At 57.5% G+C, this 19159-nt stretch overlaps 1 protein-coding gene across 6 annotated transcripts in view; it reads left to right on the top strand.

The window, feature by feature from the left end:
- Window positions 1-19159, top strand: part of LOC116957928 (venom prothrombin activator pseutarin-C non-catalytic subunit-like) — a 158420-nt gene that overhangs the window by 124988 nt on the left and 14273 nt on the right. For 5 of the 6 annotated variants that reach the window (XM_076058060.1, XM_076058058.1, XM_076058061.1 and 2 more), the window contains exons 20-25: window positions 741-890; window positions 3395-3466; window positions 4895-4992; window positions 7137-7298; window positions 11631-11775; window positions 15691-15842. In XM_076058060.1, the coding sequence (XP_075914175.1) occupies window positions 741-890; window positions 3395-3466; window positions 4895-4992; window positions 7137-7298; window positions 11631-11775; window positions 15691-15842 (779 nt within the window). The remainder of the gene's footprint in view (window positions 1-740; window positions 891-3394; window positions 3467-4894; window positions 4993-7136; window positions 7299-11630; window positions 11776-15690; window positions 15843-19159) is intronic. The other variant, XM_076058059.1, reaches the window with a different exon arrangement.

Here is a 19159-nt window from a genome sequence, read left to right as displayed (position 1 = left end):
ACCCACCCACCCACCCACTCACTCACTCACCCACCCACCCACTCACCCACTCACTCACCCACTCACCCACCCACTCACCCACTCACTCACCCACTTACTCACCCACTCACCCACCCACTCACTCACCCACCCACTCACCCACTCACTCACCCACCCACTCACTCACCCACCCACTCACTCACCCACTCACCCACTCACCCACCCACCCATTCACCCACTCACCCACCCACTCACTCACTCACCCACCCACCCACCCACTCACTCACTCACCCACCCACCCACTCACCCACTCACTCACCCACTCACCCACCCACCCATTCACCCACTCACCCACCCACCCACTCACCCACCCACTCACCCACCCACCCACTCACCCACTCACCGACTCACTCACTCACCCACTCACCCACCCACTCACCCACCCACCCACTCACTCACCCACTCACTCACTCACCCACTCACCCACCCACTCACCCACCCACCCACTCACTCACCCACTCACTCACCCACCCACTCACCCACCCACTCACCCACTCACCCACCCACTCATCCACCCACCAACCTGCGTGCGAGTGCCCGGTACCCGCTGTCGGCCCTTGCCCTGGCTGCCCGCTGAGGCTACGTGGGGGAGCTTTGTCTTTTTAAAGGTGCTGTTCGCTCACAGCACTTGCCCCTACAGTCTGTTGAGGCTACACAGGGGATCTTTGTCTTTGTTGTGGTGGTGGTGGTGGTGGACGCAGGTCTGGGCAGGACGCTGTACATGCGCGCTGCCCACGTGGGCGAGTGGCTGGTGGACTGTGAGCTCGTCCACACCTCGTCCACCTCGTCCACCTCGTCCACCACCTCGTCGCAGGGCATGTCCATCACCTACACCGTGCTGGACGGACAGGGTGAGAGGCGTGGACAGACACACACACGGACACACACACGGACACACACACGGACACACACACTGACACACACACACACAGACACACACACGGACACACACACACATACACACACTGACACACACACACAGACACACACACACAGACACACACACAGACACACAGACACACACACAGACACACACACACAGACACACACACAGACACACACACAGACAAAGACAAAGACAAAGATCCCCCATATAGCTTTAACAGACTGTAGGGGCAAGTGCTGTTAGCGAGCACCTATGAAGGCCAGAACGGTACACGAGGGGGTGGGTGGCCAGCACCACGCCCGACCGCCTTTGTCTCCCTAGTGGCAATGTTTACACACCGCACCAGGTACTCATTTGAGGCTGAGTCGACCTAGGGGAGGCCCGGGACCGGTTCAGATAATCGTCACTGGTGTTGGCCGTGAGCGGGAATCGAACCCGGGTCGCCAGGTTCATAGCGCAGCATAGCGCTAACCACTACACTATCGCTCCCCACTTCGCTCGGACAGGGTGGTGTAGCTGAGTGGGGTAGCTGAGTGGGGTAGCTGAGTGGGGTAGCTGAGTGGGGTAGCTGGGTGAGGTAGCTGAGTGGGGTAGCTGAGTGGGGTAGCTGGGTGGGGTAGCTGAGTGGGGTAGCTGGGTGGGGTAGCTGGGTGGGGTAGCTGAGTGGGGTAGTTGAGTGGGGTAGCTGAGTGGGGTAGCTGGGTGAGGTAGCTGAGTGGGGTAGCTGAGTGGGGTAGCTGGGTGGGGTAGCTGAGTGGGGTAGCTGGGTGGGGTAGCTGAGTGGGGTAGCTGAGTGGGGTAGCTGGGTGGGGTAGCTGAGTGGGGTAGCTGGGTGGGGTAGCTGGGTGGGGTAGCTGAGTGGGGTAGTTGAGTGGGGTAGCTGAGTGGGGTAGCTGGGTGAGGTAGCTGAGTGGGGTAGCTGAGTGGGGTAGCTGGGTGGGGTAGCTGAGTGGGGTAGCTGGGTGGGGTAGCTGGGTGGGGTAGCTGAGTGGGGTAGCTGGGTGGGGTAGCTGGGTGGGGTAGTTGAATGGGGTAGCTGAATGGGGTAGCTGAGTGGGGTAGCTGGGTGGGGTAGCTGAGTGGGGTAGCTGGGTGGGGTAGCTGGGTGGGGTAGTTGAATGGGGTAGCTGAATGGGGTAGCTGAGTGGGGTAGCTGGGTGGGGTAGCTGAGTGGGGTAGCTGGGTGTGGTAGCTGGATGGGGTAGCTGAGTGGGGTATCTGGGTGGGGTAGCTGGGTGGGGTAGTTGAATGGGGTAGCTGAATGGGGTAGCTGAGTGGGGTAGCTGGGTGTGGTAGCTGGGTGGGGTAGCTGAGTGGGGTAGCTGGGTGGGGTAGTTGAATGGGGTAGCTGAATGGGGTAGCTGAATGGGGTAGCTGAGTGGGGTAGCTGGGTGGGGTAGCTGGGTGGGGTAGTTGAATGGGGTAGCTGAGTGGGGTAGCTGAATGAGGTAGCTGAGTGGGGTAGCTGGGTGGGGTAGCTGGGTGGGGTAGCTGAATGGGGTAGCTGAGTGGGGTAGCTGAGTGGTGTAGCTGAGCGAGGTAGCTGAGCGGGGGTAGCTGAGTGGGGTAGCTGAGTGGGGTAGCTGAGTGGGGTAGCTGAGTAGGGTAGCTGAGTGGGGTAGCTGAGCGAGGTAGCTGAGCGGGGTAGCTGAGTGGGGTAGCTGGGTGGGGTAGCTGGGTGGGGTAGCTGAGTGGGGTAGCTGGGTGGGGTAGCTGGGTGGGGTAGCTGAGTGGGGTAGCTGGGTGGGGTAGCTGGGTGGGGTAGTTGAATGGGGTAGCTGAATGGGGTAGCTGAGTGGGGTAGCTGGGTGGGGTAGCTGAGTGGGGTAGCTGGGTGGGGTAGCTGGGTGGGGTAGTTGAATGGGGTAGCTGAATGGGGTAGCTGAGTGGGGTAGCTGGGTGGGGTAGCTGAGTGGGGTAGCTGGGTGTGGTAGCTGGATGGGGTATCTGGGTGGGGTAGCTGGGTGGGGTAGTTGAATGGGGTAGCTGAATGGGGTAGCTGAGTGGGGTAGCTGGGTGTGGTAGCTGGGTGGGGTAGCTGAGTGGGGTAGCTGGGTGGGGTAGTTGAATGGGGTAGCTGAATGGGGTAGCTGAATGGGGTAGCTGAGTGGGGTAGCTGGGTGGGGTAGCTGAATGAGGTAGTTGAGTGGGGTAGCTGAGTGGGGTAGCTGAATGAGGTAGCTGAGTGGGGTAGCTGGGTGGGGTAGCTGGGTGGGGTAGCTGAATGGGGTAGCTGAGTGGGGTAGCTGAGTGGTGTAGCTGAGCGAGGTAGCTGAGCGGGGTAGCTGAGTGGGGTAGCTGAGTGGGGTAGCTGAGTGGGGTAGCTGAGTAGGGTAGCTGAGTGGGGTAGCTGAGCGAGGTAGCTGAGCGGGGTAGCTGAGTGGGGTAGCTGAGTGGGGTAGCTGGGTGGGGTAGCTGGGTGGGGTAGCTGTCACCCACGTGACCCCCCCCCCGCCCCTGCCCCCCCAGAGTGCGGCAAGCCACTGGGCATGCAGTCCGGCCTCATCACGGACAACCAATTGTCAGCCTCCTCCTACGATGGTGAGAGACGAGGTGCAGGGGTGGTGGTGGTGGTGGTGGGGTGGTGGTGGAGTGGTGCTGGTGGTGGAGTGGAGGTGGTGGTGTGGTGGTGGTGTGGTGTGGTGGAGTGGTGGTGGTGGTGGAGTGGTGGTGGGGTGGAGGTGGTGGTGGAGTGGTGGTGGTGGAGTGGTGGTGGAGTGGTGGAGTGGTGGTGGTGGAGTGGTGGTGGAGTGGTGGAGTGGTGGTGGTGGAGTGGTGGAGTGGTGTTGGTGGTGGAGTGGTGGTGGGGTGGAGGTGGTGGTGGAGTGGTGGAGTGGTGGTGGTGGAGTGGTGGTGGTGGAGTGGTGGAGTGGTGCTGGTGGTGGAGTGGTGGTGGTGGTGGCGTGGGGGTGGTGGAGTGGTGGGGGTGGAGTGGTGGAGTGGAGGTGGTGGAGTGGTGGAGTGTTGGAGTGGTGGTGGTGGAGGTGGTGGTGGAGTGGTGGTTGAGTGGTAGTTGAGTGGTGGCTGAGTGTATGAGTGGTTGTGTGGTAGTGGTGGTGGAGTGGACGTGGAGTGGTGGAGTGGAGGTGGTGGTGGAGTGATGGTGGTGGTGGTGGAGTGGTGGTGGAGTGGTGGTGGAGTGGTGGAGTGGAGGTGGTGGTGGAGTGGTGGCGTGTTGGATTGGTGGTGGTGGAGTGGAGGTGGTAGTGGAGTGGTGGTGTTGGCTGAGTGGTGGTTGAGTGTATGAGTGTTTGTGTGGTGGTTGAGTGTAGGTTGAGTGGTGGCTGAGTGTATGAGTGTTTAAGTGGTGGTTGAGTGGTGGTTGTGGTGGTGGATGAGTGGTGGTTGAGTGTATGAATGGTTGAGTGGTGGTTGTATGGTGGTTGAGTGTAGGTTGAGTGGTGGTTGAGTGTATGAGTGGTTGAGTGGTGGTTGAGTGGTGGTTGTGGTGGTGGTTGAGTGTTTGTTGAGTGGTGGTTGTGTGGTGGTTGAGTGTAGGTTGTGTATTGGTTGAGTGTGTGGTGGTTGTGGTAGTGGATGAGTGGTTGAGTGGTGGTTGAGTGGTGGTTGAGTGTAGGTTGAGTGGTGGCTGAGTGTGTGAGTGTATGAGTGGTTGAGTGGTGGTTGAGTGGTGGATGAGTGGTGATTGAGTGGTGGTTGTGTGGTGGTTGAGTGTAGGTTGTGTGGTGGTTGAGTGTGTGGTGGTTGTGGTGGTGGATGAGTGGTTGAGTGGATGAGTGGTTGTGGTGGTGGTTGAGTGGTGGTTGAGTGTAGGTTGAGTGGTGGCTGAGTGTGTGAGTGGTTGAGTGGTGGTTGAGTGGTGGATGAGTAGTGGTTGTGTGGTGGCTGAGTGTATGAGTGGTTGAGTGGTGGTTGAGTGGTGGTTGAGTGGTGGTTGAGTGTATGAGTGGTTGAGTGGTGGTTGAGTGGTGGTTGAGTGGTGGACGAGACACACACACTCCGTGTCAGCAGGCGAAGAGGAGTGGGCCCCATGGAAGGCGAGACTCGACCTGGGTGGGCGCGTCAACGCCTGGACCCCCTCCTCGTTCGTCGACTCCTGGATACAGGTGAAGACCCAACCACCACCCACCACCACCACCACCCACACCACCACCCGCAACAACAACAACAACAACAACCGCCATTCGCCGCTAAGTGGCGGTGACGTCCCCACGACGCTTGTGCCAGGCCATGTGCACCTTGAGGCTACCACGTGAAGTGTCGAACGCCCGCTGGTAGGAGGTCACGGGGCAGACCCAGCAGGTGCCACGGGTCGACTGACTGAGATGACTGAGATGAGTGGCTGATGCACCACCTGTGCCCCCTACTGTGCCAACCTGCTGTGCTTTAGCCACCCGGCGCTCCGTTCGTTGTTGTGAGCGTCGCTCCTCCGCCCTCCGTTGTTGTTGGAGAGCGAATGCCTCCAACTGCCCAGTAGCGTCCTTCACGAGCCTCCTCCACAGAGGCCGATCTTGACACCGCTGGTACCAGTCATCGGCAAGTCCACTCAGCTCCACGTCCTCCTGTACCACGTCACTCCATCTCTTCTCTAGCCCATACTGCGCCCGTTTAGCCCCCTCGATCCGGCCGAACAAAAGCTGCTTAGGCATGCGGTGGCTGGGCATGCGGGCTACATAACCCAGCCAACGCAGCCTTGCCTGCCGGAGGAGCTCACCGATTAGGACTTTGTCCAGATCTGTGAGCTCCTCACACAATCCAGCCTGGTTAAACCCAGGGTGGATCATAGGCAGGGCAACCTAAATGTTTCTGACTGGCGAAGATTTTCCATTAGGGGGGTCCACGTTTCGCAAATCATAGTAATAGGTGTGGCGCTGCAGGTAACTTTTTTTATTGAGTTAAATAGTGATTTGTGTTCGCGGGCCACTGAGGCAGACTCCATCTCCTCAGCAACCCGCGACCACCACCCATCCTTGCAGCGCCTCACGGCTCTCCGAACCTCCAAGCAAAAGCTGCGGTAAGCCTCCTCATTCTCTGACGTGGGATGCTGTAGACGATGAGAGTGGGCCTGTTGCTTTTTCTCAGCCAGCCTGAACACCTCCTCCGTCAGCCAGGGACTCTGGGGAGGTCTGGACTGTGTACCAAAAGCAGCCATTGCAGCTGCATGAGCCACAGTCCTAAACCTCGCCCATTTCCCCTCGACATCTGGAGGAGTGGGGGACGATGCCAACCCCAGTAGCAAGCGATGATGACATTCTCGCTTGAAACTTTCATCACCTAGCTGAGACCAGGCCACCTTGGGTTTGAATGGGGTCCTGGGTGTACACCCACCACTGGAGTGGAAGAATGGCAGGCACATCTTACAGATGACTAGTCGATGGTCAGTGGGCAGATCAGCTCCACAGTAGGTCCTGGTGTCAAGGACACCAGGACCTACTGTGTCAAGGACAGGAAGTCATAGAAGGCATCTGACTCATCGGCTTTGCCTGCATCCCTCCACGGATGTTCGTCTTGGGTGGGGGCATAAGTAACCACGACCACCACTCCTCGCCTCCGGTTGATGGGAAGGCGAGCCCAAAGTAGCCTGTGGCTTACAGTTTCCCACACCACACCGCCACGCTCCCACGCCCCCTTCATTCTTTTATTCAGAAGAAGAGCCACGCCTTGTTGTTTGGCAGTCTGCTGCCCCGAGTAGAGGACTGTCCACCCCTCATGGTGGCAGGAGCCAGAACCGGTCCACCGGACCTCCTGAATGCCACAGAGATCCAGGCGGTACCGGTCCAGCTCCCGACAGAGCAGTGGCAGCCTCTCCTCCGCATTGAGCGTTCGAACATTCCACGTGGCCACACGAAGTGGCTTTTCGTTGTTTCTCGAGGAGCCCCGAGGGTAGATATTCAATCTTTTGGCTCTGCCAAATGGGGTCTGGCCAGGAGACGTCATGGACGCCTGTCCCCCCGGGGCCTCTGGCACAAGCTTGTTCATTAGATATCTTAGACGTGCTTTAAGTGGTAATTATTTGAATGTGGAGGGGTTACCATCCACTCGCACCCATCCCGAGCCCCCGTTTGGCCGCTGTGGTGGTCACAGACGCCATGAGAGGGAATGGCCAATCGGAATTGGCCCTCCGCCCCCCACGGCACTGCCCGTTACAGCCTTGCCATCCGGCACCACGAGGAGGTAGGGGGTTGTTTTTGCCGGACCACCACCACCACCACCACCACAACCACCCACACGACCACCACCCACCCCCCAGGTGGACCTGCTGCGGGTGAGCGCAGTGAGCCAGGTGACGACTCAGGGAGCCTCTCGCTGGCTCAGCAAGCAGTTCGTGACCTCCGTGGAGCTCGCTTCCAGCGGGGACGGACGCAGCTGGAGAGCGTACAGAGCGCAAGACGCAACGGGGGGCCCGCTACTGGTGAGCTCACCACTCCTCACCACTACTCATCACCACTCCTCACCACTCCTCACCACTCCTCACCACTCACCACCACTCACCACTCACCACCACTCACCACAACTCACCACCACGTACAGAGCGCAAGACGCAACGGGGGGCCCGCTACTGGTGAGCTCACCACTCCTCACCACTCCTCATCACCACTCACCACCACTCCTCACCACTCCTCACCACTCACCACCACTCACCACTCACCACCACTCACCACAACTCACCACCACGTACAGAGCGCAAGACGCAACGGGGGGCCCGCTACTGGTGAGCTCACCACTCCTCACCACTACTCATCACCACTCACCACTCCTCACCACTCCTCACCACTCACCACTCCTCACCACTCACCACTCCTCACCACTCACCACTCCTCACCACTCATTACTCACCACTCACCACTCACCACCACTCACCACTCCTCACCACTCATTACTCACCACTCACCACTCACCACCACTCACCACTCACCACCACCACTCCTCACTCACCACTCACCACTCACCACCACTCACCACTCACCACCACTCACCACTCACCACCACTCACCACAACTCACCACTCCTCACCACTCACCACTCACCACTCCTCACTCACCACCACTCACCACAACTCACCATCACGTACAGAGCGCAAGACGCAACGGGGGGCCCGCTACTGGTGAGCTCACCACTCCTCACCACTACTCACCACTCCTCACCACTCACCAACACTCACCACTCACCACTCCTCACTCACCACCACTCACCACAACTCACCACCACGTACAGAGCGCAAGACGCAACGGGGGGCCCGCTACTGGTGAGCTCACCACTCCTCACCACTCACCACCACTCCTCACCACTCCTCACCACTCACCACTCCTCACCACTCCTCACCACTCCTCACCACTCACCACTCACCACTCCTCACCACTCACCACCACTCACCACTCCTCACCACTCACCACTCACCACTCCTCACCACTCACCACTCAACACTCACCACTCACCACTCCTCACCACTCACCACTCACCACTCCTCACCACTCACCACTCCTCACCACTCACTACTCACCACTCACCACTCACCACCACTCACCACTCACCACCACCACTCCTCACTCACCACTCACCACTCACCACCACTCACCACTCACCACCACTCACCACTCACCACCACTCACCACAACTCACCACTCCTCACCACTCACCACTCACCACTCCTCACTCACCACCACTCACCACAACTCACCACCACGTACAGAGCGCAAGACGCAACGGGGGGCCCGCTACTGGTGAGCTCACCACTCCTCACCACTCCTCACCACTCCTCACCACTCACCACCACTCCTCACCACTCCTCACCACTCCTCACCACCACTCAACACTCACCACCGCTCACCACTCACCACCGCTCACCACCACTCACCACTCACCACCACTCAACACTCACCACCGCTCACCACCACTCACCACCGCTCACCACCACTCACCACTCACCACCACTCACCACTCACCACCACTCACCACTCCTCACCACTCACCACCACTCACCACCACTCAACACTCACCACCGCTCACCACCACTCACCACCGCTCACCACCACTCACCACTCACCACCACTCACCACTCACCACCACTCACCACCACTCACCACTCACCACCACTCAACACTCACCACCGCTCACCACCACTCACCACCGCTCACCACCACTCACCACCGCTCACCACCACTCACCACTCACCACCACTCACCACTCACCACCACTCAACACTCACCACCGCTCACCACCACTCACCACCGCTCACCACCACTCACCACCACTCACCACCACTCACCACTCCTCACCACTCACCACCACTCACCACCACTCAACACTCACCACCGCTCACCACCACTCACCACCGCTCACCACCACTCACCACCGCTCACCACCACTCACCACTCACCACCACTCACCACTCACCACCACTCAACACTCACCACCGCTCACCACCACTCACCACCGCTCACCACCACTCACCACTCACCACCACTCACCACTCACCACCACTCACCACTCCTCACCACTCACCACCACTCACCACCACTCAACACTCACCACCGCTCACCACCACTCACCACCGCTCACCACCACTCACCACTCACCACCACTCACCACTCACCACCACTCACCACCACTCACCACTCACCACCACTCAACACTCACCACCGCTCACCACCACTCACCACCGCTCACCACCACTCACCACCGCTCACCACCACTCACCACTCACCACCACTCACCACTCACCACCACTCAACACTCACCACCGCTCACCACCACTCACCACCGCTCACCACCACTCACCACTCACCACCACTCACCACTCACCACCACTCACCACTCCTCACCACTCACCACCACTCACCACCACTCAACACTCACCACCGCTCACCACCACTCACCACCGCTCACCACCACTCACCACTCACCACCACTCACCACTCACCACCACTCACCCCCACTCACCACTCACCACCACTCAACACTCACCACCGCTCACCACCACTCACCACCGCTCACCACCACTCACCACCGCTCACCACCACTCACCACTCACCACCACTCACCACTCACCACCACTCAACACTCACCACCACTCACCACCACTCACCACCGCTCACGACCACTCACCACTCACCACCACTCACCACTCACCACCACTCACCACTCCTCACCACTCACCACCACTCACCACCACTCAACACTCACCACCGCTCACCACCACTCACCATCGCTCACCACCACTCACCACCGCTCACCACCACTCACCACTCACCACCACTCACCACCACTCAACACTCACCACCGCTCACCACCACTCACCACTCACCACCACTCACCACTCACCACCACTCACCACTCCTCACCACTCACCACCACACACCACCACTCAACACTCACCACCGCTCACCACCACTCACCACCGCTCACCACCACTCACCACTCACCACCACTCACCACTCACCACCACTCACCACCACTCACCACTCACCACCACTCAACACTCACCACCGCTCACCACCACTCACCACCGCTCACCACCACTCACCACCGCTCACCACCACTCACCACTCACCACCACTCACCACTCACCACCACTCAACACTCACCACCACTCACCACCACTCACCACCGCTCACGACCACTCACCACTCACCACCACTCACCACTCACCACCACTCACCACTCCTCACCACTCACCACCACTCACCACCACTCAACACTCACCACCGCTCACCACCACTCACCATCGCTCACCACCACTCACCACCGCTCACCACCACTCACCACTCACCACCACTCACCACCACTCAACACTCACCACCGCTCACCACCACTCACCACTCACCACCACTCACCACTCACCACCACTCAACACTCACCACCGCTCACCACCACTCACCACCGCTCACCACCACTCACCACCACTCACCACTCACCACCACTCACCACTCCTCACCACTCACCACCACTCACCACCACTCAACACTCACCACCGCTCACCACCGCTCACCACCACTCACCACCGCTCACCACCACTCACCACCACTCACCACCACTCACCACCACTCACCACTCACCACCACTCAACACTCACCACCGCTCACCACCACTCACCACCGCTCACCACCACTCACCACCGCTCACCACCACTCACCACTCACCACCACTCACCACTCACCACCACTCACCACCACTCACCACTCCTCACCACTCACCACCACTCACCACCGCTCACCACCACCGCCACCGCTCACCACTCACCACTCACCACCACTCACCACCACTCACCACCGCTCACCACCACCGCCACCGCTCACCACTGCCATAACTACCACCAGCATGACCATTGCCGCAACTACTACCACCATCACCACAACCACCACCACCATCACCACAACCACAACTACCACCATCACAACCACAACTACCACCACCACCATCACCACCACAACCACCACCATCATAACTACTACCACCATCACCACAACCACAACTACCACCAACATCACCATCACAACTACTACTACCATCACCACAACCACAACTACTACTACCATCACCACAACCACCACCCCCACGACCCCTACGACCCCCGCGTGACCCCGCGTGACCCCCGCGTGACCCCCACGTGACCCCTCCCAACTTCCAAACCCCTCTACCCCCGCTCCCCCACTACCCTCCCTGACCCCCACGACCACCCCCCCCCCCACCCCACCGCCCACCCCGCGTGACCCCCACGTGACCCCCGCGTGACCCCACCCCACAGTTCATCCCCGCCAACAACGATTCGTCATCGCACGCCCACGTGGCCCTGGACCCGCCCATCGTTGCCCGCTACCTCCGCATCTACCCCAAGGGGTTCATCAACAGGCCCAGCCTGCGCCTGGAGGTCTACGGCTGCGACGCGCAAGGTGAGGCCCCGCCTGGGGGTCAGGGGTCAGGGGTCGGAGGTCGAGCTGACATCAATGTCGGTTTGGGTGTCGGGGTCGAGGCGAGGGCCGGGTCAGGTTTCGGGGGGCGGGGGGTGGGGGGTCATGTCGATGTCGGGGTCGGGGTCGGGCGGTCAGGGCAAGGTCGGATCAAGGTCGTGTCGGGGGTCAAGGTGAGGGTGGGTCAGGTTGGGGGTGACGTCGAGGTCAGGTCGGGGTCAGGGCAAGGTCGGATCAAGGTCGTGTCGGGGTCAAGGTGAGGATGGGTTAGGTTGGGGGTGACGTCGAGGTCAGGGTCAGGTTGGGGTCAGGGTAAGGTCGGATCAAGGTCATGTCGGGGTCAAGGAGAGGATGGGTCAGGTTGGGGGTGACGTCGAGGTCAGGGTCAGGTCGGGGTCAGGGCAAGGTCGCGTCAAGGTCGTGTCGGGGTCAAGGCAAGGACGGGTCAGGTTGAGATCACGTTGAGGTCAGGGTCCAGTTGGGGTCAGGGCAAGGTCGGATCAAGGTCGTGTCGGGGTCAAGGCGAGGACGGGTCAAGTTGGGGAAGCGGGTGGTCACGTCGTGGTCAGGGTCAAGTTCGGGATGTGCGGTCAGGGCAAGGTCGGATCGAGTTCAGCTCGGGGTCATCTCGGGGTCACCTCGGGGTCAATGTGAGCGGCGTGAGACGCTCGTGTGGCCCCAGTGGCGGGGTAGCGGTGGTGTGGACGTCACCCACCGGTGGTGTGGTGTGGACGTCACCGGTGGTGTGGTGTGGACATCACCCACCGGTGGTGTGGTGTGGACGTCACCCACCGGTGGTGTGGACGTCACTCACCGGTGGTGTGGTGTGGACATCACCCACCGGTGGTGTGGACGTCACTCACCGGTGGTGTGGTGTGGACGTCACCCACCGGTGGTGTGTGATGTCACCCACCGGTGGTGTGGTGAGGACATCACCCACCGGTGGTGTGGTGTGGACGTCACCCACCGGTGGTGTGTGATGTCACCCACCGGTGGTGTGGTGAGGACATCACCCACCGGTGGTGTGGTGTGGACGTCACCCACCGGTGGTGTGTGATGTCACCCACCGGTGGTGTGGTGAGGACATCACCCACCGGTGGTGTGGTGTGGACGTCACCCACCGGTGGTGTGTGATGTCACCCACCGGTGGTGTGGACGTCACTCACCGGTGGTGTGGTGTGGACGTCACCCACCGGTGGGTGACGTCCATACCACACCACCGGTGGGTGACGAAAGTCGAGATTTGCCGGTAATGAAAGTCGAGATTTGTCGGCGATGCAAGTCGAGACTTTGCCGGCGATGCAAGTCGAGATTTGTCGGCGATGCAAGTCGAGATTTTGTCGGCGATGCAAGTCGAGATTTGGCGGCGATGAAAGTCGAGATTTTGCCGGCGATGCAAGTCGAGATTTTGTCGGTGATGAAAGTCGAGATTTGGCGGCGATGCAAGTCGAGATTTTACCGGCGATGCAAGTCGAGATTTGCCGGCAATGAAAGTCGAGACTTGCCGGTGATGAAAGTCGAGATTTGCCGGCGATGCAAGTCGAGATTTTGCCGGCGATGCAAGTCGAGATTTTGCCGGCGATGAAAGTCGAGATTTTGTCGGCGATGAAAGTCGAGATTTTGTCGGCGATGCAAGTCGAGATTTGCCGGCAATGAAAGTCGAGACTTGCCGGTGATGAAAGTCGAGACTTTGCCGGCGATGAAAGTCGAGATTTGTCGGCGATGCAAGTCGAGATTTGCCGGTGATGAAAGTCGAGACTTTGCCGGCGATGCAAGTCGAGATTTGTCGGCGATGCAAGTCGAGATTTTGTCGGCGATGCAAGTCGAGATTTGGCGGCGATGAAAGTCGAGATTTTGCCGGCGATGCAAGTCGAGATTTGGCGGCGATGCAAGTCGAGATTTTGCCGGCGATGCAAGTCGAGATTTGCCGGCGATGCAAGTCGAGATTTTGCCGGCGATGCAAGTCGAGATTTGGCGGCGATGAAAGTCGAGATTTTGTCGGTGATGCAAGTCGAGACTTTGCCGGCGATGAAAGTCGAGATTTTACCGGCGATGCAAGTCGAGATTTGCCGGCAATGAAAGTCGAGACTTGCCGGTGATGAAAGTCGAGATTTGCCGGCGATGCAAGTCGAGATTTTGCCGGCGATGCAAGTCGAGATTTTGCCGGCGATGAAAGTCGAGATTTTGTCGGCGATGAAAGTCGAGATTTTGTCGGCGATGCAAGTCGAGATTTGCCGGCAATGAAAGTCGAGACTTGCCGGTGATGAAAGTCGAGACTTTGCCGGCGATGAAAGTCGAGATTTGTCGGCGATGCAAGTCGAGATTTGCCGGTGATGAAAGTCGAGACTTTGCCGGCGATGCAAGTCGAGATTTGTCGGCGATGCAAGTCGAGATTTTGTCGGCGATGCAAGTCGAGATTTGGCGGCGATGAAAGTCGAGATTTTGCCGGCGATGCAAGTCGAGATTTGGCGGCGATGCAAGTCGAGATTTTGCCGGCGATGCAAGTCGAGATTTGCCGGTGATGCAAGTCGAGATTTTGCCGGCGATGCAAGTCGAGATTTGGCGGCGATGAAAGTCGAGATTTTGTCGGTGATGCAAGTCGAGACTTTGCCGGCGATGAAAGTCGAGATTTGACGGCAATGAAAGTCGAGATTTGCCGGTGATGAAAGTCGAGACTTTGCCGGCGATGCAAGTCGAGATTTGTCGGTGATGCAAGTCGAGATTTTGTCGGCGATGCAAGTCGAGATTTGGCGGCGATGAAAGTCGAGATTTTGCCGGCGATGCAAGTCGAGATTTTGCCGGCGATGCAAGTCGAGATTTGCCGGCGATGAAAGTCGAGATTTGGCGGCGATGAATGTCGAGATTTGTCGGCGATGCAAGTCGAGATTTGCCGGCGATGAAAGTCGAGATTTGTCGGCGATGCAAGTCGAGATTTTGTCGGTGATGAAAGTCGAGATTTGTCGGCGATGCAAGTCGAGATTTTGTCGGCGATGCAAGTCGAGATTTTGTCGGCGATGCAAGTCGAGATTTTGTCGGTGATGAAAGTCGAGATTTGCCGGCGATGCAAGTCGAGATTTTGCCGGCGATGCAAGTCGAGATTTGCCGGCGATGCAAGTCGAGATTTTGTCGGCGATGCAAGTCGAGATTTTGCCGGCGATGCAAGTCGAGATTTGCCGGCGATGCAAGTCGAGATTTTGTCGGCGATGCAAGTCGAGATTTTGCCGGTGATGCAAGTCGAGATTTTGTCGGCGATGCAAGTCGAGATTTTGCCGGCGATGCAAGTCGAGATTTTGTCGGCGATGCAAGTCGAGATTTTGCCGGCGATGCAAGTCGAGATTTTGCCGGCGATGCAAGTCGAGATTTTGTCGGCGATGCAAGTCGAGATTTTGCCGGCGATGCAAGTCGAGATTTTGCCGGCGATGCAAGTCGAGATTTTGCCGGCGATGCAAGTCGAGATTTTGCCGGCGATGCAAGTCGAGATTTTGTCGGCGATGCAAGTCGAGATTTTGCCGGCGATGCAAGTCGAGATTTTGCCGGCGATGCAAGTCGAGATTTTGTCGGCGATGCAAGTCGAGATTTTGCCGGCGATGCAAGTCGAGATTTTGCCGGCGATGCAAGTCGAGATTTTGCCGGCGATGCAAGTCGAGATTTTGCCGGCGATGCAAGTCGAGATTTTGTCGGCGATGCAAGTCGAGATTTTGTCGGCGATGCAAGTCGAGATTTTGCCGGCGATGCAAGTCGAGATTTTGCCGGCGATGCAAGTCGAGATTTTGTCGGCGATCCAAGTCGAGATTTTGCCGGCGCTTGTTTCGTGAGCGTCCGTCTCGACGCGGCGCTCCAACTCCCCTCTGCGTCTCTCCCCCCCTCCCCTGCCCCCCCCTCCCTCCCCATGCCCAGCGTGCGGGCACAAGCTGGGCATGGCGAGCGGTGAGATCCGGGACGACCAGATCACGGCGTCGTCTCACAAGAAGGGCTGGTTCGGACGGAACTGGGAGGCGCACCAGGCCCGGCTGGACAACGGCGGGATGGTGAACGCCTGGCAGGCGAAGGTCCATGACGCCCACCCACCAACCCCCACCCCGTTCCTCCCTGCCCCATCAGTAGCAGCAGCAGCAGCAGCAGAATCATCATCAGCAGCAGCAGAATCATCATCATCAGTAGCAGCAGCAGAATCATCATCAGTAGCAGCAGCAGAATCATCATCATCATTGGCAGCAGCAGCAGAATCATCATCATCATTGGCAGCAGCAGAATCATCATCATTGGCAGCAGCAGCAGAATCATCATCAGTAGCAGCAGCAGAATCATCATCACCATCATCATCGGCAGCAGCAGCAGAATCATTATCATCGGCAGCAGCAGCAGAATCATCATCATCAGTAGCATCAGCAGAATCATCATCATCAGTAGCATTAGCAGAATCATCATCATCGGCAGAAGCAGCAGAATCATCATCACCATCATCATCGGCAGCAGCAGCGGCAGCAGAATCGTCAGCGGCCGCATCGAGAAGCAGCAACAGAAGCATCTTCATCAGCATCATGAGCATCACCATCAGCAGAATCATGATCATCACTAGCATCAGCAGAATCAGCATCATCAGCATCAGCAGAATCATCAGCAGCAGCATCAGCAGAATCCTTCACGGGTGCATCGAGAAGCAGCAACAGAAACATCTTCATCAGCATCATGAGCATCACCATCAGCAGAATCATGATCATCACTAGCATCAGCAGAATCATCAGCAGCAGTATCACCATCAGTATCACCAGAGTCACTATTATCATCAGCAGCATCAGCAGAATCAGCATCATCAGCATCACCATCAGCAGCATCATTATTATCAGCAGCATCAGCAGAATTAGCAGCAGCATCATCAGCATGAGTAGAATCATTACCATCGGCAGCATCAGCAAAATCATGAGCAGCAGCAACAGAAGCGTCATCAACATTATCACCATCACCATCAGCAGAATCATCAGCAGTATCAAAAGAATCATTATCAGCAGCAGCAGCAGAAGCATCAGCAGCAGCAGAATCATAATCAGCAGCAGCATCAGCGAATCATCATCAGCAGCATCATTGGCAGTAACAGAAGCAGAAGCATCATCAGCAGAATAATCAGCAGCAGCAGCAGAATCATCAGCATCAGCAGAATCATCAGCATCACCATCATCATCAGCAGAAACACAGAGACCCACAGACTCTGTACACAGAGACACACAGAATCACAGAAAGAACCATAGACTCACAAAGAGACCCACCGACTCACACAGAGACCCATAGACTCACACAGAGACCCACAGACTCACACAGAGATCCATAGACTCGCACAGAGACCCATAGACTCACACAGAGACCCATAGACTCACACAGAGATCCATAGACTTACACAGAGACGCATAGACTCACACAGAGACCCGTAGACTCACACAGAGACCCATAGACTCACACAGAGACCCACAGACTCACACAGAGACCCATAGACTCACACAGAGATCCATAGACTCGCACAGAGACCCATAGACTCACACAGAGACCCATAGACTCACACAGAGATCCATAGACTTACACAGAGACGCATAGACTCACACAGAGACCCGTAGACTCACACAGAGACCCACAGACTCACACAGAGATCCATAGACTCGCACAGAGACCCATAGACTCACACAGAGACCCATAGACTCACACAGAGATCCATAGACTTACACAGAGACGCATAGACTCACACAGAGACCCGTAGACTCACACAGAGACCCACAGACTCAAACAGAGACTCATAGACTCACACAGAGACCCATAGACTCACACAGAGACCCACAGACTCACACAGAGACCCACAGACTCACACAGAGACCCATAGACTCACACAGAGACCCACAGACTCACACAGAGACGCACAGACTCACACAGAGACCCATAGACTCACACAGAGACCCATAGACTCACACAGAGACCCATAGACTCACACAGAGATCCATAGACTCACACAGAGATCCATAGACTCACACAGAGACCCATAGACTCATACAGAGACCCACAGACTCACACAGAGACCCATAGACTCACACAGAGACCCATAGACTCACACAGAGACCCACAGACTCACACAGAGACCCACAGACTCACACAGAGACCCACAGACTCACACAGAGACCCACAGACTCACACAGAGACCCATAGTCTCACACAGAGACTCACAGACTCACACAGAGACCCACAGACTCACACAGAGACCCACAGACTCACACGGAGACCCACAGACTCACACGGAGACCCACAGACTCACACAGAGACCCACAGACTCACACAGAGACCCACAGACTCACACAGAGTCCCACAGACTCACACAGAGACCCACAGACTCACACAGAGACCCACAGACTCACACAGAGACACACAGAATCACACAAAGACCCATAGACTCACACAGAGACCCACAGACACACAGAGACCCATAGACTCACACAGAGACCCATAGACTCACACAGAGACCCATAGAGTCACACAGAGCCCCACAGACTCACACGGAGACCACAGACTCATACAGAGATCCATAGACTCACACAGAGACCCATAGACTCACACAGAGACCCATAGACTCACATAGAGACCCATAGACTCACACAGAGATCCATAGACTTACACAGAGACCCATAGACTCACACAGAGACCCACAGACTCACACAGAGACCCATAGACTCACACAGAGATCCATAGACTCGCACAGAGACCCATAGACTCACACAGAGACCCATAGACTCACACAGAGATCCATAGACTTACACAGAGACGCATAGACTCACACAGAGCCCGTAGACTCACACAGAGACCCATAGACTCACACAGAGATCCATAGACTTACACAGAGACCCATAGACTCACACAGAGACCCACAGACTCACACAGAGACCCATAGACTCACACAGAGATCCATAGACTCGCACAGAGACCCATAGACTCACACAGAGACCCATAGACTCACACAGAGATCCATGGACTTACACAGAGACGCATAGACTCACACAGAGACCCGTAGACTCACACAGAGACCCACAGACTCACACAGAGACCCATAGACTCACACAGAGATCCATAGACTCGCACAGAGACCCATAGACTCACACAGAGACCCATAGACTCACACAGAGACCCACAGACTCACACAGAGACCCACAGACTCACACAGAGACCCACAGACTCACACAGGGACCCACAGACTCACACAGAGACCCACAGACTCACACAGAGACCCATAGACTCACACAGAGACCCATAGACTCACACAGAGACACACAGACTCACACAGAGACCCATAGACTCACACAGAGACCCACAGACTCACACAGAGACCCATAGACTC

The sequence above is a fragment of the Petromyzon marinus genome (assembly GCF_048934315.1).
Source record: "Petromyzon marinus isolate PM22_M1 ecotype Great Lakes invasive population chromosome 67 unlocalized genomic scaffold, UKy_Petmar_22M1.pri1.0 chr67_unloc.6, whole genome shotgun sequence".
In the NCBI taxonomy this organism is placed as follows: Eukaryota; Metazoa; Chordata; class Hyperoartia; order Petromyzontiformes; family Petromyzontidae; genus Petromyzon; species Petromyzon marinus.
The sequence above is the reverse complement of the archived record's forward strand: the minus strand, read 5'-3'. Positions and strand labels throughout refer to the sequence as shown.